Here is a 22,813-nt window from a genome sequence, read left to right on the forward strand (position 1 = left end):
CGATCCAGGGGAACATTCCCAGATATCCCAGCCTGGGATTGGATCCATCCTGATTCCTCCTGGAGAAGGAATTTCAGGATCCAGGGGCTTCACTGGGAATTTGGGACTCCAGGAAGGGTCTCCCTTCCCTTTTCCATCCCCAAATTCCATAAAAATCCCTCGGGATGGATCCTGAGTGTCCCTGATCCCAGAATCCCGGGATGGTTTGGGTGGGATCCATGGACCTTCAATCCCAGGGACACTTCCCACGATCCCGGGGTGATCCAAACCCACCCTGGGACATTCCCAGAGATTCTCTGGGAATTCCAGCCCAGCCGGGAATTCCTGCCCAAGATCCCAAACTCCCAAGCTCCCCTTTCCCACTGGGAATTCCATTCCCTGGCTCCTGCCCCTCCAGCCCTTCCCCAAATTCCAGCTCTCCCGGAGCCCCTTGGGGATCGGGAAGCGGCTCCAAGGATTCCCTGGATCCTTCCCCGATCCAGGGGAACATTCCCAGCTCTCGGAGCACCTCCCTGGCCTCCAACTCTGTTTTCCCAAACCCTTGGATCACACGGAAAAATCCCTGAGGCATCTCCTCACCTGGAATCCCAGAATTCCCACACCCCTCTGGGAAAAGCAGGAATTCCGCCCCCCCCCGCTCTCATCCCGATGGAAAACCTCCCGCTGTTCCCTCGCTGCTTTTCCATCTCCCGGGAGCCGTTTCCATGGGAAACGCGCTTGGAAACGCTCCTGATCCCGATATCCAAGCCCGGAGCTTCCATGAAAAAATCAACCGCCCCCCGCTTTTCCCGGGAAACCTCATCCAGCACCGAGGATGGGAGCGGATGAGCGGAATTCCTGGAATTAGCAGGGAGGGGAGCGGGATTTCATCAAGCGGCTTCTCCGGGGATGGGATAGAGGGAGCGGAACCAACAAAAAACCTGGAATCCAGCCCCGAGGAGGGAGGGAAAATTCCAGGAGCGCGGATGTGCTTGGGAAAAAGAATTCCAGCTGCTCCCTGGTTTTTTGGGAAGTTGCCTGATGGAAATGGCTCCCGTATTTTTGGGATTGTTCGGTGTCAGCAAAGGCAGAGAGGGAAAAATAAATGGATGGAAGTTGAATTCCTCCCAAATTCCTGGTGGGAATGTAGATCCTGATGGGAATGGGATGGAATTCTGGGATCCCAGACTGGTTTGGGTGGGAAGAGACTTTAAATCCCGTCTCATTCCAACCCTGACACTTCCCATTGTCCCAGGCTGCTCCAAGCCCCATCCAAGCCTTGGACACTCCAAGGGATCCAGGAGCAGCCAGAATTTCTCTGGGAATTCCAGCCCAGCTGTGGAATTCCCACCCTCCCAGCCGGAATTCCGTCCTTGTGGAGATGAGGATCCGGATCCCATTCCCAGAGCGGCTCCCTTTGTTTTCAGAGCCAGGAATTCCTTCCCAAGATCCCACCCCAAGCTCCCAGGGCTGGGAGAGCCGGGAATGTTCCCCTGGATCGGGGAAGGATCCAGGGAATCCTTGGAGCCTTTTCCAGAGGGAAAGGAGAGCTGGAATTTGGGGAAGGGCTGGAGGGGCAGGAGCCAGGGAATGGAATTCCCAGTGGGAAAGGGGAGCTTGGGATTTTGGGATCTTGGGCAGGAATTCCCGGCTGGGCTGGAATTCCCAGAGAATCCCTGGATCCCTGGAAGTGTCCCAGGGTGGATTTGGATCACCCCGGGATCGTGGGAAGTGTCCCTGGGATTGAAGGTCCATGGATCCCACCCAAACCATCCCGGGATTCTGGGATCAGGGACACTCAGGATCCATCCCGAGGGATTTTTATGGAATTTGGGGATGGAAAAGGGAAGGGAGACCCTTCCTGGAGTCCCGAATTCCCAGTGAAACCCCTGGATCCCGAAATTCCTTCTCCAGGAGGAATGAGGATGGGGATGGATCCAATGCCAGGCTGGGAGAGCCAGGAATGTTCCCCTGGATCAGGGAAGGATCCAGGGAATCCTTGGAGCCTTTTCCAGAGGGAAAGGAGAGCTGGAATTTGGGGAAGGGCTGGAGGGGCAGGAGCCAGGGAATGGAATTCCCAGTGGGAAAGGGCAGCTTGGGATTGTGGGATCTTGGGCAGGAATTCCCGGCTGGGCTGGAATTCCCAGAGAATCCCTGGGATTGTCCCTGGCAGTGTCCCAGGAAATGTTGAACACCCTGGGATGGTGTGAGGTGTCGGGGTTGGAATGGGATGGGATTTCAGGTCCCTTCCCACCCAAACCCTTCTGGAATTCAGGGATTCCATCCCATTCCATCCTGAATCTGATCGAGCCGGGTCCATCCCTGCCTTTTCCCATCCCAAACTTCCCACGCTTTTCCAGCCCGGGTTTCTCTTTGGAGCCTCCGGACATTCCCGGCTGCAGGAGCAGGAGTGGCGGGATCAAGGCGAGGAACGCCGATGTCCCTGTTCCCGCAGTTCCGCGGAGACACGGGCACACGGATCCGGGAATTCCGGGAACGCTGGCCTCGGTGACCCACCTGGATGGCGGAATTGTTGTCATCGATGAGCGTGTCCGTCACCTCCAGCTGCCCTTCCGCCACCACCTTCTGCAGGACCATCCGGAACGTCCCGATGAGCCTGCGGAGCAAAGGAGAGGAAATCCCAGGAATTCTCACCCACCAGGACCGGGCTTTTCACGGGAAAAGGGATTTGCTGCCCGAGGAGCTGTGCTGGGATCTGCTTCCCGTTTTCCTTCGGAAAGAGGGAGAGGGGAGATCCCGGATCGTGGCTCGGTGGAGATGGTGGGAAAAGGAGGAGCCGAGAGTGGAGCCATCCCAAGGGAATGCTGTCGGGATAAGGAAAGATTCGGGAACCATCACTCCTGAATTCCTGGGACGCCGCTGAGGGATCCCAAAGTGGCCTTTTCCATACGGAATGTCCACAGTGGTTTCCGTGCTGGTGACTCAAACAAGGACCAGGGACTGTCCCTCATCCAGGAATCCTGGAATGCTTTGGGTGGGAATGGACCTTGGAGCTCATCCCCATTCCTTCCACTGTCCCAGGTGGCTCCAAGCTCCAAGGAATTGTTCCCAAAATCCAACCTGAACGTCCCCGTGGCCGTTCCCTCTCATCCTGTCCCTGATCCCTGGGAGCAGATCCCGATCCCTTCCAGCTCCTCCCAGGGAATTCTGGAGAGGGAAAAGGTCCCCCTGAGCCTCCTTTGCTCCAGGCTGAGCCCCTTCCCAGCTCCCTCAGGAACTCTCCATTCCCTTCCCAGCTCCCTCAGGAACTCTCCAGCCCCTTCCCAGCTCCTCAGGAACTCTCCATTCCCTTCCCAGCTCCCTCAGGAACTCTCCAGCCCCTTCCCAGCTCCTCAGGAACTCTCCATTCCCTTCCCAGCTCCTCAGGAACTCTCCATTCCCTTCCCAGCTCCTCAGGAACTCTCCAGCCCCTTCCCAGCTCCCTCAGGAACTCTCCATTCCCTTCCCAGCTCCTCAGGAACTCTCCATTCCCTTCCCAGCTCCTCAGGAACTCTCCATTCCCTTCCCAGCTCCTCAGGAACTCTCCAGCCCCTTCCCAGCTCCTCAGGAACTCTCCAGCCCCTTCCCAGCTCCTCAGGAACTCTCCATTCCCTTCCCAGCTCCTCAGGAACTCTCCATTCCCTTCCCAGCTCCCTCAGGAATTCTCCATTCCCTTCCCAGCTCCCCCAGGAACTCTCCATTCCCTTCCCAGCTCCTCAGGAACTCTCCAGCCCCTTCCCAGCTCCTCAGGAATTCTCCATTCCCTTCCCAGCTCCTCAGGAACTCTCCATTCCCTTCCCAGCTCCCTCAGGAACTCTCCAGCCCCTTCCCAGCTCCCTCAGGAACTCTCCATTCCCTTCCCAGCTCCTCAGGAACTCTCCAGCCCCTTCCCAGCTCCCCCAGCCCCTCCTGGGGCTCCGTTCCCTTCCCTGGACACGCTCCAGCCCCTCCCGGATTTCCACCTCCATCCCTCATTTTCCAGTTTCCAAGCACGGATCAATCCTGGCTGAGCTCTGTCTCCAAGGTGCCCCACAGGAGATGGAGCAGGAAAACCTTTCCTTTGTTTGCTCCGTAATTCCCAGCCCAGAAGGAACAATGCATCCCATGGAAACGTCCTTCTCCTCCAAGATGAGGGAAAAGCTGCTGTATCCACCTGGATTTCAGGGTTTGGAAAACAACGTGGTTCCCTTCCTGCCGGAGCAGCAGCACTCTTGGTTTGGAAAGTATTCCTTGGGTTTATTCCATGGAATGCTCTGAGCTGGAACGGTCCCACCGGGATCATCCGGGCCAATCCCAGCTTTTCCTTAGCACTGGAGGCTCTGGATTCCTGCAGCTGTCCCTGTTTTCTGACCTGTTGGGAATCCCAAACATTCCCAGGCGTGGTGGTGGCTTCCCTGCTCCTCTTGGATCCAGGTGGATCCAGGAGATTCCGGCTCCCAGGTGCTCAGTGCCTGGAGAGGGCTGAGGAAGGAACAGGAAATTCCTCCTGGAATATCCCCCCTGGAGAGCTGCTCCAGCTCCGGGATCCAACATCGGGACCTGGAGCTGATGGAGAGAGCCCAGAGGAGGCCCCGGAGCTGCTCCAAGGATTGGGAGAGCTGGGAATGTCCACCTGGAGAGGTGGAGGATCCAGGGAGAGCTCAGAGCCCCTTCCCGATCCCAAAGGGATTCCAGGAGAGCTGCAGAGGGACTGGGGACAAGGGATGGAGGGACAGGAGCCAGGGAATGGCTTCCCAGTGGGAAAAGGGAGCTTGGGAAGGAATTCCTGGCTGGGCTGGAATTCCCAGAGAATCCCCGGATCCCTGGCAGCGCCCAAGGCCAGGTTGGAGCACCCTGGGATAGCGGAAGGTGTCAAGGTTGGAATGGGATGATCTTGAAGCATTCCATGAATCCAGGACAAAACCGGGTAACTCAGAGCCATTCCAAGCCCGGCAGCGGAGGGCAGGTCAGGCGGGATCCTGGGAAGGAATCCCGGAATTCCTGCCTGTGGAGGTGCTGAGCCCTGGCACAGCTTCCCAGAGAAGCTCCTGTCCTTCCTCGGATCCTTCCCCGGCCGCTTTCCCCGGCAGGATCCGAGCCAGGCGGAATTAAAAATTCAGGAGTCGGCCGTGCAGCGTTCCGAGCGTTCCATAATTCATCAGGGCCCTGCTCCCTCCCTTCCCCGGCATTTCTGCCGATGGAAAAAAAAAAAAAGGGAAATTTTCTGGGTCATCCGTCACTTCATCAGCCCTGAGGAGCGGCTCCGGTTTCCAACCCCAGCCAGGCCGGGTCCGTAGCTGGAGCTCGCTCAAATCCTGGGATCGGCGAGTCCGGGATGCTCCAAACCTCGGGATCCATCGGGCTTCACATCCCAACTTCCAGGGATTCTTCCTATGTCCCTGAGGCGATTCCAGGGACACAGGAGGGATGGTGATTCCCACAAATCCGATCAGGCTTTTCCAGCACTGAAGTTTTCCAAGGGCAAATATTCCAGCTGTCTGTGCCAAGAGCATCCTCCAGTGCAGGAAATCCCGGTTTTCCCTCTCTGCTCCCTCAGCCTTTGGATACTGTTTGATCCATGGGCAAGTTCTGCTCCTGAAGCCAGGGAGAGGCTCTTTTTTGGGAATGGCATCTCCATCCATGGATCTGTCCATACCTCCATCCATCCATCCATGGATCCATCCATCCACCCATGGATCCATCTATCCATCCATGGATCTGTCCATACCTCCATCCATCCATCCATGGATCCATCTATTCACCCATGGATCCATCTATCCATGGATCCAGCAATCCATCCATTCCATGGATCCATCTATTCATCCATGGATCCATCCATCCATGGATCCACTGATCCATCCATCCCTCCCTCCAGCCATCCATCTATCCATGGATCCATCCATGGTTTCCTTTATCCATGGATCCATCCATCCCTCCCTCCAGCCACCCATCTATCCACGGATCCATCCATGGTCTCATCTATCCATGGATCCATCCATCCATGGATCCATCCATCCATCCCTCCCTCCTGCCATCCATCTGTCCATGGATCCATCCATGGTTTCATCTATCCATGGATCCATCCATCCATGGATCCATCCATGGTCTCATTTATCCATGGATCCATCCATGGTTTCATCTATCCATGGTCTCATCCATCCATCCCTCCCTCCAGCCATCAATCTATCCATGGATCCATCCATGGTTTCCTTTATCCATGGATCCATCCATCCATCCCTCCCTCCAGCCATCAATCTATCCATGGATCCATCCATGGTCTCATCTATCCATGGATCCATCCATGGTCTCATCTATCCATGGATCCATCCATGGTCTCATCTATCCATGGATCCATCCATGGTTTCATCTATCCATGGATCCATCCATCCATCCATCCCTCCAGCCATCAATCTATCCATGGATCCATCCATGGTTTCCTTTATCCATGGATCCATCCATCCATCCCTCCCTCCAGCCATCAATCTATCCATGGATCCATCCATGGTCTCATCTATCCATGGATCCATCCATGGTTGCATTTATCCATGGATCCATCCATGGTTGCATCTATCCATGGATCCATCCATGGTCTCATTTATCCATGGATCCATCCATGGTTTCATCTATCCATGGATCCATCCATGGTCTCATTTATCCATGGATCCATCCATGGTTTCATCTATCCATGGTCTCATCCATCCATCCCTCCCTCCAGCCATCAATCTATCCATGGATCCATCCATGGTCTCATTTATCCATTGATCCATCCATCCATCCATCCATCCCTCCAGCCATCAATCTATCCATGGATCCATCCATGGTCTCATCTATCCATGGATCCATCCATGGTCTCATCTATCCATGGATCCATCCATGGTTTCATCTATCCATGGATCCATCCATCCATCCATCCCTCCAGCCATCAATCTATCCATGGATCCATCCATGGTCTCATCTATCCATGGATCGATCCCTCCATGGATCCACGGATCCATCCCTCCATGGATCCATCCATCCATCCACGGATCCATCCCTCCATGGATCCATCCATCCATCCACAGATCCATCCCTCCATGGATCCGCGGATCCATCCCTCCATGGGAACAAGCCCCAAATCCCGGGACCTCTCTCCCAGTTTGTTCCCCGCTTCCAGGCACCCCCGGAAGGGTGGGATAAGGAAAGCAGAGGGATTCCAGACTTTTCCAGGGAATTATCCTGCCGACCCTTCACGGCAGTGGGTTGGACACCAGGGCTCGGGGCTTGGAAGGTGCCAATTCCAATTTGGAGCCCGCAGCTTTTCCAGGGATTTCCAAATCCCTGCTCGGGCAATCCTCATTCCAGCTCCTCCCTGGAGCTTGCTCTGGACTCTTTTCCCCTCTCCAACCAAATTGCAGCTTCATCCGGAATTGCCTCGCACCTCTAATTTTGGAATTAGAGCTTCCAAATCCTCTTCCCTCCTAATTATCCCCTTCCCGCCAATTGCAGGAGCCCGTAATTACTCCGGGTTAATTTTCCTGGGAATACCCGGAGAAATGTGGGACACTCCAGCTGCTCCAGCCCAGCAGCTTCCAGGTATTAAAAGTTGCTCCAGCCACGTTCTTCCCCCTTTTTCTTCAGGAAGCTCTTGCAGAAATTCCCAATAAACAGAAATTATTTTCCTTCGGAATGCGAGCGGAGCAGGATAACGAGCGAAGCCGGCCCCGGGTACGGAATTATCCCACCAGGAAATCGGGATGAGATCCCTGGAGCGGCACTTTGGGCGTGCTCAGGCTCTCGCTCCGCGTTTGGACGGGCGGCGCTCCAAATTTGGATCCGGAAATGAAAAATTCCCACAAAATCCAACACGCCCCAGGGGCCGCAGGCAGGGATTGGGCACCGGGAATTCCAGCACGGAATCCCGGAATGGTTTGGGTGGGAAGGACCTGAAAGCTGATCCCGCTCCAACCCCGACCTTCTACAATCCCAGATTGCTCCAAGCCCCATCCAATTTTTTTTTTTTTTTTTGGATATTTCCACAACCACAGCTTCCCTGGGAATTCCATCTCAGCCCCTCACAGCCCGGAATTCCATCCCAAAATCCCACGTAACTGCTCCGTGTGGGGAGGGCAGTCGGACAACAGGGAACCCTCCAGCTCCAGAGTTGATTTTTTTCCATTCTCCTGCTCCAGCAGGAGATGATTTTCCATGGATGATTTTCCAGATAATTTTCCATGGATGATTTTCCAGGTAATTTTCCTCGGACGATTTTCCGGGTAATTTTCCGCGGATGAAAGGAGGATCCCTCCGGAGACACGAAGGACTTGAGCTGTGCCAGGATCTCCACGGCTGGAGAAGAACAAAAGCCGGGACAAGGCTCCGCGTCCATCCCGGAGATTCCCGGGATGGATTTAACCCTTCGCAATCCGGATCTTTGCGTCCCTGCCAGGTAAAACGGAGCAACTCCCGCCTCTTCTCCGCGGGATCGGTTTTCCGTAGGAAAATCATCCCTGCTCCGGGTTTGGAATGCGGCTTTGGGCCTTTGGCCGGGTCCCAGAGGAAAACGAGGACAAGGAGGAGATGGAAGCCCTTGGAGAAAAAGCTCCTGGGTTTTGTGCGCATTCCTTAAGGATTGGGATCTCCGCCCGCTGTTATCCCGGTTTTCTGCACAGGGAAATCCTGCTCGGAAAGGCTGGGCCAGGCTGTGCCAAAAGTTTGGGAATGGGCCCACAGGGATGATGCTCCGTAGGCGCTGGATCACGGCTGCCTCCTGGATTCATCCCTGGGTGTGCCTCTGCTTTTTTTCCCTGGATTTTCCCATTCCCACATCCCTCAGGAGTGCCCCGGCCTGGCTTTTCCTGCTCCAATCTCCCCCCAAAAAATTGGGATCTCAAATTTCCTCCATCCAGCCTCTCCCAGGGCCCAGAACCATGGGAGAACATCCCAGGGAATTTCTCCCGTCCTGGAGGGGTCCTGAAGGTCTCCCGGGGGACCAGGAGACCACGGAAAACCGGAATTCCAGCAGGATCCCGGCATTCCCACCCAGCTCATCTCTCCTCCCACCAGGATTTTCCAGGGTGGGATTGGACGGATTATTCCGTGCCGTGGGAATCTCCCGGGTTTGATCCAAGACGTGGAGGCCCCACAGCTTCTGATCCTTCCCTCTTGTGGAGCTTTTCCAGCGGGAATTTCCACCCGGGAACGACCCGCGGAGCGGGATGCGGCTCCTGGATGCTTTGGATGCGTCCTGGAGAGATTCCCAGCCTGGAAATTCCCAATCCGGGAGCTGGGGACAGGATTTTTGGGATGCCGTGGCCCATCTGAGGGATCAGGAGGCTTCTCCCTCATCCAACCCCGCCCTTTTCCTTGGATACTGAGCACCCTGGGAATGCTCCCAGGGACCCTCCGGAGCCGGGATGAACCCCCAGGATCCAGAGGCACCCGGACGAGGCCAAACCAGGATCAAATTCCCAGGAATTGGCCGCTGGTGACAGCCGCAGGGACAGGGAACAAAGGGAGCCGCTGGGCCGTGACTCCCCGGTCATTCCGGAGGGTCTGGATCCGCTCCTGGATCAGGTATCCCGCCTTTTTCCAGGCCTCTGATCAATGGCCTTCATCAGCTGCTGGTGAATTATTCACGGAGCGCCCGGATCCGCTTTCCCAAGCCTCTCCCTCCTCCTCCTCCTCCAGCGGATTTGGAGGATGGGCCGGAGCTCCAGCTCTTGCTTTCATGGGAATTCCTATTCCAGACATTCCCTGCATTCCTGGAGGGATGTTCCCAAAATTCTCCCTCCTCTTCCTCCTCGTTTCTGGACAAGGAGGATGGGCTGGAATTACAGACCACGGGAATTCTGATCCCACCTGTTCCCAAAATTCTCCCTCCTCTCCTCCAACTGATTCGGAGCCCCGGCACTGCCTTGGTTTTTATGGAATTTCCTTTCCCACTCATTCCCTGCATTCCTGGAGGGACGTTCCTGGAAACGTCACGACCTCATCCAACTTATTCCCGGATAAGGAAAATGGGCTGGAATTCTGACACTGCCACGGTTTAGTGGGAATTCCTGTTCCACACATTCCCAGAATTCCTGGAGCGATGTTCCCAGCACAAACTCCTCTCTTCTCTTCCCCACCCCACCAGCCGGGAATTCCTGCCCAAGATCCCAAAATCCCAAGGTGCCCTTTCCCACTGGGAATTCCATTCCCTGGCTCCTGCCCCTCCAGCCCTTCCCCAAATTCCAGCTCTCCTTTCCCTCTGGAAAAGGCTCCAAGGATTCCCTGGATCCTTCCCTGATCCAGGGGAACATTCCCGGCTCTCCCAGCCTGGGATTGGATCCATCCCCATCCTGATTCTTCCTTGAGTAGGAATTTCGGGATCCAGGAGCTTCACTGGGAATTCGGGACTCCAGGAAGGGTCTCCCTTCCCTTTTCCATCCCTGAATTCCATAAAATTCCCTCAGGATGGATCCCGAGTGTCCTCGATCCCAGAATCCCGGAATGGTTTGGGATGGGATCCGTGGAGCTTCAATCCCATCCCAGGGACACTTCCCACGATCCCAGGGTGATCCAGCCTTTCCTTGGGCACTCCCAAGGATCCAGGGATTCTCTGGGAATTCCAGCCCAGCCAGGAATTCCTTCCCAAGCTCCCCTTTCCCACTGGGAATTCCATTCCCTGGCTCCTGCCCCTCCAGCCCTTCCCCAAGTTCCAGCTCTCCCGGAATCCCTTTGGGATTGGGAAGCAGCTCCAAGGATTCCCGGGATCCTTCCCTCATCCAGGTGTCCTCCTGGATCCATGTGGGAAGGGATCTTAAATCCCATCCCATTCCAAGCCCAGCACTTCCCACTATCCCAGGCGGCTCCAAGCCTCATCCAACCTTTCCCTGGACACTTCCAGGGATGGGGCAGCTCCAATTTCCCTGGACACAATCCATCCAACACCCGCAGCGTTTGGAAAATCCGGGAAAACACATTCCGGCATCAACTCCCACCTGGCCAACCCACCAAAAAAAAAAAAAATCAAAAAAAAAATCCCAATTCCCATCAAAACGCGGAAATTTTATGGAAACAAATGGCCAAACTTGGGACAAACTCGGTGCACCGGAAATTCCCAGGAAACTCCAGCGGGATGAGATCCGGGCGGGAAGGAGGGACTCACCTGTTGGTGAAGACCTTGCTGTAGTTGAACACTTGGATCTCCAGGATCTCATTCCCGTCGACGTTGGTCGCCACCGGCCAGCGGAAAGTCTGGGAAAAGCAGGAGAGGGATGAGCCAGGATTGTTTGGAATGAAGAATTTCAGGAAAAGGAGGAGAGGGAGGAGCCAGGATTGTTTGGAGAGAGGAAACTTAGGAAAAGGAGGAGAGGGACGAGCCAGGATTGTTTGGAGAGAGGAAAGTCTGGGAAAAGCAGGAGAGGGATGAGCCAGGATTGTTTTGGGAAAAGGAAATTCAGGAAAAGCAGGAGAGGGACGAGCCAGGATTGTTTGGAAAGAGGAAATTCAGGAAAAGGAGGAGAGGGACGAGCCAGGATTGTTTGGAAAGAGGAAATTCAGGAAAAGGAGGAGAGGGATGAGCCAGGATTGGTTGGAATGAAGAAATTCAGGAAAAGGAGGAGAGGGACGAGCCAGGATTGTTTGGAGAGAGGAAATTCAGGAAAAGGAAGAGAGGGATGAGCCAGGATTGTTTGGAGAGAGGAAATTCAGGAAAAGGAGGAAATGGATGAGCCAGGATTGTTTGGAAAGAGGAAATTCAGGAAAAGGAGGAGAGGGAGGAGCCAGGATTGTTTGGAAAGAGGAAATTCAGGAAAAGGAGGAGAGGGATGAGCCAGGATTGTTTGGAAAGAGGAAATTCAGGAAAAGGAGGAGAGGGAGGAGCCAGGATTGTTTGGAAAGAGGAAATCCAGGAAAAGGAGGAGAGGGATGAGCCAGGATTGTTTGGAAAGAGGAAATTCAGGAAAAGGAGGAGAGGGATGAGCCAGGATTGGTTGGAATGAAGAAATTCAGGAAAAGGAGGAGAGGGACGAGCCAGGATTGTTTGGAAAGAGGAAATTCAGGAAAAGGAGGAGAGGGACGAGCCAGGATTGTTTGGAGAGAGGAAATTCAGGAAAAGGAGGAGAGGGACGAGCCAGGATTGTTTGGAAAGAGGAAATTCAGGAAAAGGAGGAGAGGGATGAGCCAGGATTGTTTTGGGAAAAAGAGGAGAGGAATGATCCAGGATTGTTTGGACAGAAGAAATTTAGGAAAAGGAGGAGAGGGACGAGCCAGGATTGGTTGGGAAAAGGAGGAGCTGAGAGGATTTGGGGAAAAGGAGGAGATGGATGAGCCGGAATCGGTTGGGAAAAGGGGAGGAAAGAGCCAGGAGTTTTTTGGGATAATGAAGAGATGGATGAGCAAAAATTCATTGGGAAAAGGAGGAGAGGGATGAACCAGGATTGGTTGGGAAAAGGAAAGAGAGGAATCAGGAGAGTTCAGGAAAAGAAGGACAAGGAGGATCCAGGAGTTTTGTAGGAAAAGGAGGAGAGGGATAAGCCAGGAGTGTTCCAGGAGCAGCAGTGGAGCGGATGGGGATGGAGAAAGGCCACTTTTCCCAGGAAAAAGGGTCACTTTTCCCAGGAAAAAGGGTCGCTTTTCCCAGGAAAAAGGGTCGCTTTTCCCAGGAAAAAGGGTCGCTTTTCCCAGGAAAAAGGGTCGCTTTTCCCAGGAAAAAAGGGTCACTTTTCCCAGGAAAAAAGGGTCACTTTTCCCAGGAAAAAAGGCCACTTTTCCCAGGAAAAAAGGCCACTTTTCCCAGGAAAAAAGGGTCACTTTTCCCAGGAAAAAGGGTCACTTTTCCCAGGAAAAAGGGTCACTTTTCCCAGGAAAAAGGGTCGCTTTTCCCAGGAAAAAAGGGTCACTTTTCCCAGGAAAAAAGGGTCACTTTTCCCAGGAAAAAGGGTCGCTTTTCCCAGGAAAAAAGGGTCACTTTTCCCAGGAGAAAGGGTCACTTTTCCCAGGAAAAAGGGTCACTTTTCCCAGGAAAAAAGGGTCACTTTTCCCAGGAAAAAGGCAGCAGGGCTGTTTTACAGGGATGTCACCTAGGATGTGCCCAGTGCCAGCTATTCCATGGATTCACACATGGAAAATAGAAATACAGACATTGGATGAGGATGGGAATATGGAGCCAGGCTGGGAGAGCCGGGAATGTTCCCCGGGATCAGGGAAGGATCCAGGGAATCCTTGGAGCCGCTTCCCGATCCCCAAGGGGCTCCGGGAGAGCTGGAATTTGGGGAAGGGCTGGAGGGGCAGGAGCCAGGGAATGGAATTCCCGGTGGGAAAGGGGAGCTTGGGATTGTGGGATCTTGGGCAGGAATTCCCGGCTGGGCTGGAATTCCCAGAGAATCCCTGGGAGTGTCCCAGGAAAGGCTGGATCACCCTGGGAATCATGGAGGTGTCAGGGTTGGAGTTGGATGATCCTTAAATTCCCTCCCCCCCAAACCATTCCATGATTCCATAAAATATGATCCCTTTCCTATTTTTTTTTCCTTCTTCCTAAGGCAAATCCCTCTGAATTCCCAGTTTTCTGAGCCCCAGGACCTCCCAAATCCCAGCATCCCAAGCCACCCCTGGAGCATCCCGGCTCGGGAATGTGCCAGAGGCAGCGGATCCGGGATCCAGGATCCCTCCCCGGAGCCGCAGCGCGGAACTGAAAACCACGGGAAGAGAATTTGCTCATCCAGCAAATTCCCAGGAAGGAACCGGCGCCTCCTCAGCAATTCCCGAGCTATTTATTCCCGCTTTTAATTGGCCTGCAGAGCCACGGAAGCAAAAATTACCGGAATATCGGAGGAAACGGGAAACGGGCACCAACGGATCCGGCGCCGCTCCGGATCCTGCCGCGGGATTTATCCCGAGCTCTCCGCGTGGGGATGGAATTTATCCTTCCCCTGCTTTCTCCTTGATTTTTTCCCAAAAGTTTCGACGCTCCAGGGATTGGATCCGGTGATAAAATCACCCGGCAATCCCAAGGTTACGGAATCACGGAGGTGTTTAGGTTGGAAAAATCCTCGGAGGTCCCCAAATCCAAGAATTCCCAGCGCTTCCAGGACCACCCTTAGTCCATCTCCCCACATCCAGGTGGATTGAGAATCCCTCTGGGAATTCCACTACTGGGCAGCCCTTTCCAGGAGGGAATTCTGCAGGAAAGCCGCTCTGGCCGGAGGAATTATCCGATTCCCACTTCTCGGCTCCTTTTCCCAGAGAGAGAAGGGAAAAAATGGGAATTTTCCCAGCCTGGTCCCTTGTCACCTCCATCCAAAAGGGGCTGGATGTGCTTTGGGATCTACCGAATCCCAGGAAATCCACTCCAAACCCAAAGGAAGGCGGAGGAAGCGGCAGCGATTGTGGGGAGCGACGTCCAGGGATTCACTAAACCCTGGGATCGCGTTTGCCGAAGGAAAAGGGGGAAAATAAGTCTGGAAAAGTCGTGGCTTGATCCAAGGGGTTTTCCAAGTGCTGGGATAAAAAAAACCAATGGGAAACTGGGAAGGCTCTGGCACAGAATTCCCAGAGGAGCCGTGGTTGGCCCTGGATCCCTGGAAGTGTCCGAGGCCAGGCTGGGCAGGGCTTGGAATAATCCGGGATCAGGAAAGGTGTCCCTGCCCATGGAATGGGAAGAGCTTGAAGGTCTCTTCCCACCTAAAATTCCATGGTTTGTGTTTCCTGGGATTGACGGGAGCAGCTCGTGCCTCAGGGCCTGAAATGATCCCAGGAAACTTCAGGAATTTTGGGCTCCTTCATTCCCAGAGATTCCCTTCCCTCCCAGGCCGCGGGGGATCTCCCGGAAAAGCCTTTCCCAGACAAAATCCTTCGGGATGAAGCCCGGGACACAAACATTCCTGATGAATTGGGGAGCTGTGCGCAGCCTCTGGAATTTCCCAGGATCTGGAATATCCAGCAGGCTCCGGAGCAGCAGCGGGCTTGGAGAATTCTTTATGGAATGAAGGAGGAAATAATTGGGAAAAAAAGGAACGGAATCAAACCCAACCCCCCTCCTCCTGCTCCAGGATTTGGGATCGGCCTTGGATAATCCGGGTGAACTCCAGACATTCCCGGGAATTCCCTGTGCCCACAGGAGGGTGGAGATTCCCTGGATATTCCCCCGGCAGGAAGGAATCCAGGAATGCCTGCTCCAGGAGGGATTCGCTTCCCTAAAAATTCTGGAATTCCAGGCTGGACACGGCTCCGGATCCAAACGCGATCCCAACCATTCCCAAATAGTTTTCCAATGGCAGAAAAATGGTTGGGATCGCGTTTGGATCCGGAGCCGTGTCCAGCCTGGAATTCCAGAATTTGAGAGGCAGGAAAAAATCCCACAGGGAGCAACGGAGGGGCTGGTGGGAAATGGACTTGGATGGGGCTTGGAGGGGGAAAAATTCCCGAAATTTTGGGATGTTCCAGCCCTGGAAGTGTTCACGGGATGGTTTGGGTGGGAAGGGAACTTCAATCCCATCCCATTCCACGGGCAGGGAAATTTCCCAATCCCAGGCCGCTCCAAGGCTTTTCCTTGGACATTTCCAGGGATCCAGGGGCAGCCACAGCTCCTCTGGGAATTCCGTGCCTGAAGGAAAATGAAGGAATTCCATGGCGGGAAAAAATCCCAACTTTTTCCTCCCGAGGCAAAGGAAAACGGAGCCAAAATCCCAGCGGGATTTTCCCAGCTTGGATGAAAATTTTTTTCCTGAAATTCAGTGCAGAAAACACGGAAAATTTTATGTTTCTAATTTATCCCCCCCACCCCACCTTGGAAAATTCCATAGGGATTTTCCCACCTGTGTCCAGCCGGGAATCCCGTTTGACCCTTATCAGGAGGAAAAACCTTGGAGCAGACAACGAAGATGCCAAGAAAAATTGGGAACAGGGATTTCAGCAGGACTGGGATTCCCGGGTCTTCACCCCGACAGGGAATCCCGGGAAATCAAGTGGGATTTTTGGGATGAAACGATTGGAAAACTTCTCCTACCTCGTCAAACTTGGCCTCGTCCTCGCAGTTTTCCAACACTCGGGTGTAGAAGGAAAGTCCTGGAGAGGAAAAAGAGGGAAAACTGGTGGACAAAGGGCTGGGAGAGCCTGGGATTTTGGGATTTGGGAAGAGGCGGGTGGAAAAATTCCATGGGAATTCCACCTCCTGGGAGAGGCCCCTCGATCCTGCGGCGCTTCCCTGCTCCAGCCCTTCCCAATCCAGGAGCATCCCGGATTTTTCCAAGCCATCCATGAGTGGTGTCCCTCATTTCCCGGCCCCATTCCCGACGGGAATCCTCTCCTGGCAGCTCTCCACCATCCATTAATTCCCTAATTAGCCCCGGACACAAACGCAATTAAGCCGGGGTGAGGTGGGAATTCCCGTGGGAAAGCGACTCCGGAGCGGAGCTCAGATCCCGCTGGAGCTTCCCAAAAAATGGGCCAGGTGATGAAAATTCCCCGTTTTCCTGCCTTTTCCCCCAAAGCCAGGCTGGAAAACCAGAATTCCCGGAAAATCCTGGAGTCATCCCTGTTTTTTTCCCCTGTGCGGAACAAGGAGGGGGAAAACGGAACGGTGGCGGAGCCGGGAGCCCTTTGGAGCCACCAGGATTTGATCCCATTCCCAAATCCCTGACGGAAAACCGGGACAATTCAGTTTTCCAGGCAAAGCTGAAATCTCTGGATCCTCACGGGATCCCTCGGGAATGTGGGAGTCAAATCCAAGGCTGCGGATGGAGAGGAATTCCAGGATATTCCAGGATTCTGGGAGCGGATTTCGACCACGGGATCCATCCATCTAAAGCCAGGTCAAAAAATCCGGAATTCCCAGAAAATCCTGGAGTCATCCCTGGTGTGTGCCAGGCTCAGGGATCCAGGAAAACCAGAGGGATGAGGAATATCCAGCCGGCAGCTGGGAGAGGGCTCCTCATTCCATGGCCAAGGGTCCAAAGCTTTTCCAGAGGCGCCGGAAAAGTTTTTCCCGACGGATTTTGGGGCGGACACGGGAATTCCAGGAATTCCAGGTCAGCGTGCCTGGAATCCATCCTGTCCCACCCCAGGGAATGACAGAGCCCTGACGAGGGAAGGAGCCATGGAAATACGGAATTATTCCGCTTGGAAAACCCCTCTCGGACCGGGTTCGGCATTCCCTGACGCCACATCCGCTGGGAATTCCATCCCTCCGGGAATGGCGATCCCGCTGCCCTGGGCAGCCCCTTCCCGGCAGGAATTGTTCCCGAGGAATGATTCCCACGGGCTTAATCCAAGAGCCAAAATTCCATCTGGGATTTAAGGAATCGCGCGAAGAGGACCAGGAGCCAGCATTCCCAAATTTCCATGGAGCGAAGGGCCAGCAGAGCATTCCCGGGAAACCAAACGAGGGAGGAGCTCTCAGGGGGGTGGATTCAGGATCCCTTCCATCCCAAATCATTCCATGATTCCAAGAGAAGGGAAAAATCCCGGTTTTCTCCTCCTGAAGGATCATCCCGCTTCTTTTTCCCTACGGAATTTTCCCCATCCCCTCGTCCCGAGCCGGCTCCTGCATCCCGTGGAAATTCCAGCCTGGATTCTGTCCCGGATTCCAGCCCCGGAGCTCTCCCACATCCCATAACATTCCGTGTCCAGGATGTTCCCGGCGCTCATCCCTGGAATTCCCCGGCTGCTGCCTCAGTTTCCCGTTGGAAAAAGGGAATTTGGGAAAGACGCTGAGGAGCCTTTGGAGCGGGATTTCTCTCCCTGCGGATCCGGGGTTCGGAGCGGGGAAGGAGCCCAGATCCCTCCCCAGGCACATCCAAGGGATGGATCCATCCGGATCCGCTTCCCCGATCCCGGAATTGCTTCCCGAGCTGCTTCCAGCCCCTTTCCCAGCAGCTGGATTTTCCTGGCCTGGATGAGCCCGGGAAAAAAGGAATTCCCGCCTGGAAGCGTCAGGCATTGTCTGCATCCCGGCGTGACACCAAATCCCCTTTTCCATGGGAATTCATGGAAGGAAAAAAACAGGAAAAACCCTTGGGGACCTCGGTCGTGGAATCCAAGGAAATTCCTTCCTTGGAATTCCATCCCAGAATGGGATGGGTGGGACGGGAGTTCCAATCCCGGCCCGTTCCAATCCCCCGTCCCAGGATGCTCCAGCTTTTCCTGGGACACTGCCAGGGATCCAGGGATTCTCCGGGAATTCCAGCCCAGCCCCTCCCCACCCTCCCAGCCGGGAATTCTTTCCCAAGATCCCAAAATCCCCTTTCCCGGTGGAAGCCGTTCCCTGTTTCCAGTCTGGACCCAAAGCAGGGATGGATCCCGACATTCCCGAAGTCCCGCTGGGAATTTGGGCTGGATTTGGGAGCGGGAATGCCCAGAACTGGAAATTTGGGATCTCCCAGGGCTCCGCAGCAGATTTTCCTGGAATTCTGTCTCTTCCCAGGGATTTTCTTGGAGCTGGAAGCACGACAGGGAGCTGAGGGTTAATTATCCCTGGTTAATGATCCTGCGCTCATTAAGAGCAGGGAAAGCTGATCCAGGCTGGCGATGGAATTCCTGGAATTCCCCCGCTGAGCTGGGAATCTCCGGATGGAATTCCTGGGATTCATTTTCTGAGCTGGGATCTCTGTTCCCGCCTTTTCCACCCCGATGGAATTCCTGGAATTCCCCCGGGATCGCTGTTCCTGCCTTTTCCACCCCGATGGAATTCCTGGAATTCCCCCGGGATCGCTGTTCCTGCCTTTTCCACCCCGATGGAATTCCTGGAATTCCCCCGGGATCGCTGTTCCTGCCCCCATCCCACTCTCCCCTCCATGGATTCCCGGCCTCTGGAAGAGCTGGGATCCCATCCCGAGCTTTTCCCAAGATTTGGAAAAGCTCTGGCAGCAGCTCCACAGCCCCGGGAGAATTTTTCCTCCTTCCCATGAATTTTTCCTCCTTCCCAAGGGAATCTTTGGAGATGCTGCGGATCCCGGTGGGAACGGGAAGCTGCGGGATCCTCGGGAGAAATCCAGGCTGTTCCCGGATTCCCAAAGGAAAAATAGGATTTCTTTGGGAGCCTCAATCCTACAAACCCTCGATCCCACAGCCGGATTCCAGCTGGGACGCGATCCCGGCTCCCGGCGGGAATTTCAGCCTGGGAATTCACCCCCTTTTCCCTGGAAAAACCCGCGGGGAGGGGATCCCAAAAAGAGCAGGTTTGGGGTCGTGTGTGGGGAAACTGAGGCAGGGATGGATGCAGGGTGTTCCCAAATCCTGTCCCTCAAATTCCATCCCCAATTCCCAATCCCCAAATCCTGACCCCAAATCCTGTCCCTCAAATTCCATCCCCAATTCCCAATCCCCAAATCCTGACCCCAAATCCTGTCCCTCAAATTCCATCCCCAATTCCCAATCCCCAAATCCTGTCCCACAAATCCTGACCCCAAATCCTGTCCCTCAAATTCCATCCCCAATTCCCAATCCCCAAATCCTGACCCCAAATCCTGTCCCTCAAATTCCATTCCCAATTCCTGCACCCCCAAATCCAGCCCCCAATTCCTGCATTCCCACAATCCTGCTCCCCCCAAATTTTGACCCCAAATCCTGCTCCTCCAAAATCCTATCCCCAAATCCCACCCCAAAGTTTTGTCCCCAAATCCCACCCCTCGAATCCTTTCCCTCAAATCCTTCTCCCCATTTCCTGCACCCCAAATCCCACCTCCCCAAAATCCTCTCCCCCAATTCCTGCCCCTCAAATCCTGCTTCCCAAATTTCTTCCCCAATCCACTCCCGCAGTTCTTGTTCCCCAATTCCTGTCCCCAAATCCCGCCCTCCAAATCCTGTCCCCCAAATTCCGCTTCCTAAATCCTGCCCAAACAATCCTGTCCTAAATCCCTCTCCCTCAATTCCCAATCCCCAAATCCTGATCCCCCAAATCCCTCTCCCCAAATCCTGATCCCTAAATCCCTCAGACCAAATCCCTCTCCTCCAAATCCCTCTCCCCAAAATCCTTCTCCCCAAAATCCTTCATCCCCCAATCCCTCTCCCCCAAATCCTTCATCCCTTTCCCCCGATTCTTGTCCCCTAAATTCTTCTCCCCCAAATCCTGATCCCAAATCCCTCTCCCCCAAATCCTGATCCCAAATCCCTCTCCTCCAAATCCTGATTCCCAATTCCTCTCCCCCAAATATTGATCCCAAATTCCTCTCCCCCAAATATTGATCCCAAATTCCTCTCCCCCAAATCCTGATCACCCAATTCCTGCTCCCCAAATCCCTCATCCCCAATCCCTCTCCCCCAAATCCTTCATCCCTTTCCCCCGATTCTTCTCCCCTAAATTCTTCTCCCCAAATCCTGATCCCCAAAATCCCTCTCCCCCAAATCCTGATCCCGAATTCCTCTCCCCCAAATCCTTCATCCCTTTCCCCTGATTCTTGTCCCCTAAATTCTTCTCCCCAAATTCTGATCCCCAATCCCTCTCCCCCAAATCCTGATCCCCAAAATCCCTCTCCTCCAAATCCTGATCACCCAATTCCCTCTCCCCAAATCCTGATCCCAAATCCTGATCACCCAATTCCTGCTCCCCCAATCTCTCTCCCTCAAATCCCTCCCCCAAACCCCTCTCCCTATTTCCCGCTCCTCCAATTCCCTCATCTCCAATCCCTCTCCCCCAAATCCTTCATCCCTTTCCCCCGATTCTTATCTCCTATGTTCTTCTCCCCAAATTCTGATCCCCAATCCCTCTCCCCCAAATCCTGATCCCAAATCCCTCTCCCCCAAATCCCGATCTCCCAAATATTGATCCCCAATCCCTCTCCCCCAAATCCTGATCCCCAATCCCTCTCCCCCAAATCCTGATCCCAAATCCCTCTCCCCCAAATCCCTCTCCCCCAAATCCCTCATCCCCAATCCCTCTCCCCCAAATCCTGATCCCCAATCCCTCTCCCCCAAATCCCGATCCCCCAAATCCCAATCCCCAATCCCTCTCCCCCAAATCCTGATCCCAAATCCCTCTCCCCCAAATCCTGATCCCAAATCCCTCTCCCCCAAATCCCGATCCCCCAAATCCCTCATCCCCAATCCCTCTCCCCCAAATCCTGATCCCCAATCCCTCTCCCCCAAATCCCTCATCCCAAATCCCAATCCCCAAACCCCGATCCCCAGTCCCGCTCCCGGTACCCCGGAACGCCGCCTTGGCGATGCGGTCGCCTTTGCCGCGGAGGCCGGAGACGGAGCGGAGCTGCAGCACCAGAGCCATGGGGCACCGGGCCGGGCTCGGCCGGGCCCGTGCGGCTCCCGGGACCCGGGACGGGCTCGGGGCGGGCTCGGAGCGGAGCCGGGGGCGGCTCGGGCCGCTCGGGGCGACGCCGCTGCCTGATGCGGTCCCGGTGCGGTCCCGGTGCTTGATGCGGTCCCGGGGCGGTCTCGGTGCAGAGCCCGAGGTGGCCCCGGTTCCTGATGCGGTTCCGATGCGAGCCCGGTGTGGTCCCGGGGCGGTCTCGGTGCAGAGCCCGGTGTGGTCCCGGGGCGGTCCCGGTGCCTGATGCGGTCCCGGTGTGGTCTCGGTGCGGAGCTGGGTCTGGTCCCGGTGTGGTCCCGGTGTGGTCTCGGTGCGGAGCTGGGTCTGGTCCCGGTGTGGTCCCGGTGCGGTGCTCGGTGCGGAGCTGGGTCTGGTCCCGGAGCGGTCCCGGTGCGAAGCCCGAGGCAGTCCCGGTGCCTGATGCGGTCCCGGTGCGGTCTCGGTGCGGAGCTGGGTCTGGTCCCGGTGTGGTCCCGGTGCCTGATGCAGTCCCGGTGCGGTCTCGGTGCGAAGCCCGAGGCAGTCCCGGTGCCTGATGCGGTCCCGGGGCGGTCCCGGTGCAGAACCCTAGGCGGTCCCGGTACCTGATGCGGTCCCGGGGCGGTCTCGGTGCGGAGCCCGGGTGGTCCCGGTGCTTGACGCGGTCCCGGTGCGGAGCGCGGTGAGGTGCCCGGAGCCTGACGCGGTCCCAGTCCCGGTGCTGGTCCCGGTGCTGGTCCCGGTGCCGGTGCTGGTCCTGGTGCTGGTCCCGGTGCTGGTCCCGGTGCTAGTCCCGGTCCCGGTCCCGGTGCCGGTGCCGGTGCCGCGCTCCGGATCTCGCTGCGGTCTCGGTGCCGGTGCTGGTCCCGGTCCCGGTCCCGGTGCCGGTCCCGGTGCTGGTCCCGGTGCTGGTCCCGGTCCCGGTGTGGTCCCGGTGCCGGTGCCGGTGCCGCGCTCCGGATCTCGCTGCGGTCTCGGTGCCGGTGCTGGTCCCGGTGCTGGTCCCGGTGCTGGTCCCGGTCCCGGTCCCGGTGCCGGTGCTGGTCCCGGTGCCGGTGCCGGTGCCGGTGCCGCGCTCCGGATCTCGCTGCGGTCTCGGTGCCGGTGCGGAGCTTCCCCCGCTCCCAGCGCTGAATGATCCAGCAGCGGGGCCGCCCCTTCCTCCCTCCCGCCTCCTCCTCCTCCTCCCCCTCCCCTCCCCTCCCTCCCCTTTTCCTTCCTTTTCCTTTTCCTTCCTTTTCTTTTTCCCATTTTTCTCCCTTCCCCCCCCGTTTTCCCCTTCCCCTTTTTCCTTTTCCCCTATTTCCCCTTTTTTCCTCCTCTTCCCCTTTTTTCTTTTCCCCTTTCCTCGTTTTCTCCCTTTCCCCCTTTCCTCCATTCCTCTTTTAGCCCTTTTCCCTTTTTCCCCCTTTTCCCCTTTTTCTCCTTTTCTCCCTTTCCCCCTTTCCCGTTTTTCCTTTCCCCCCTTTTCCCCATTTTTTCTTTTCCCTTTTCCTCCTTTTCTCCCTTTTCCCCATTCCCATTTTTCCCCTTTTCCCCTTTTCCCCTTTATCCCATTTTTTCTTTTCCCCTTTCCTCTTTTTCCCCCTTTTCCCCCTTTTCTTCCTTTTCCCCATTCCCATTTTTCCCCTTTTCCCCTTTCCCCCTTTATCCCAT

At 55.4% G+C, this 22,813-nt stretch overlaps 1 protein-coding gene across 5 annotated transcripts in view; it reads right to left on the reverse strand.

Moving 5' to 3' along the window:
- The window catches only part of OTOF (otoferlin), a 122,172-nt gene extending 99,863 nt beyond the window's left edge, over positions 1–22,309 (reverse strand). The window contains exons 1-4 of one of the 5 annotated variants that reach the window (XM_085574226.1): positions 21,058–22,309; positions 15,926–15,984; positions 11,087–11,175; positions 2,497–2,596 (exon numbers count right to left, since the gene is read on the reverse strand). In XM_085574226.1, coding sequence (XP_085430352.1) covers positions 2,497–2,596; positions 11,087–11,175; positions 15,926–15,984; positions 21,058–21,136 — 327 coding nt within the window. In that variant the 5' untranslated portion in view covers positions 21,137–22,309. The remainder of the gene's footprint in view (positions 1–2,496; positions 2,597–11,086; positions 11,176–15,925; positions 15,985–21,057) is intronic. The other 4 variants (XM_085574227.1, XM_085574230.1, XM_085574228.1 and 1 more) reach the window with 4 other exon arrangements.
- Between the last annotated feature and the right edge of the window lie 504 nt (positions 22,310–22,813).

Source organism: Lonchura striata, chromosome 3 (assembly GCF_050655825.1).
Source record: "Lonchura striata isolate lonStrDom1 chromosome 3, ASM5065582v1, whole genome shotgun sequence".
Classification (NCBI taxonomy): Eukaryota; Metazoa; Chordata; class Aves; order Passeriformes; family Estrildidae; genus Lonchura; species Lonchura striata.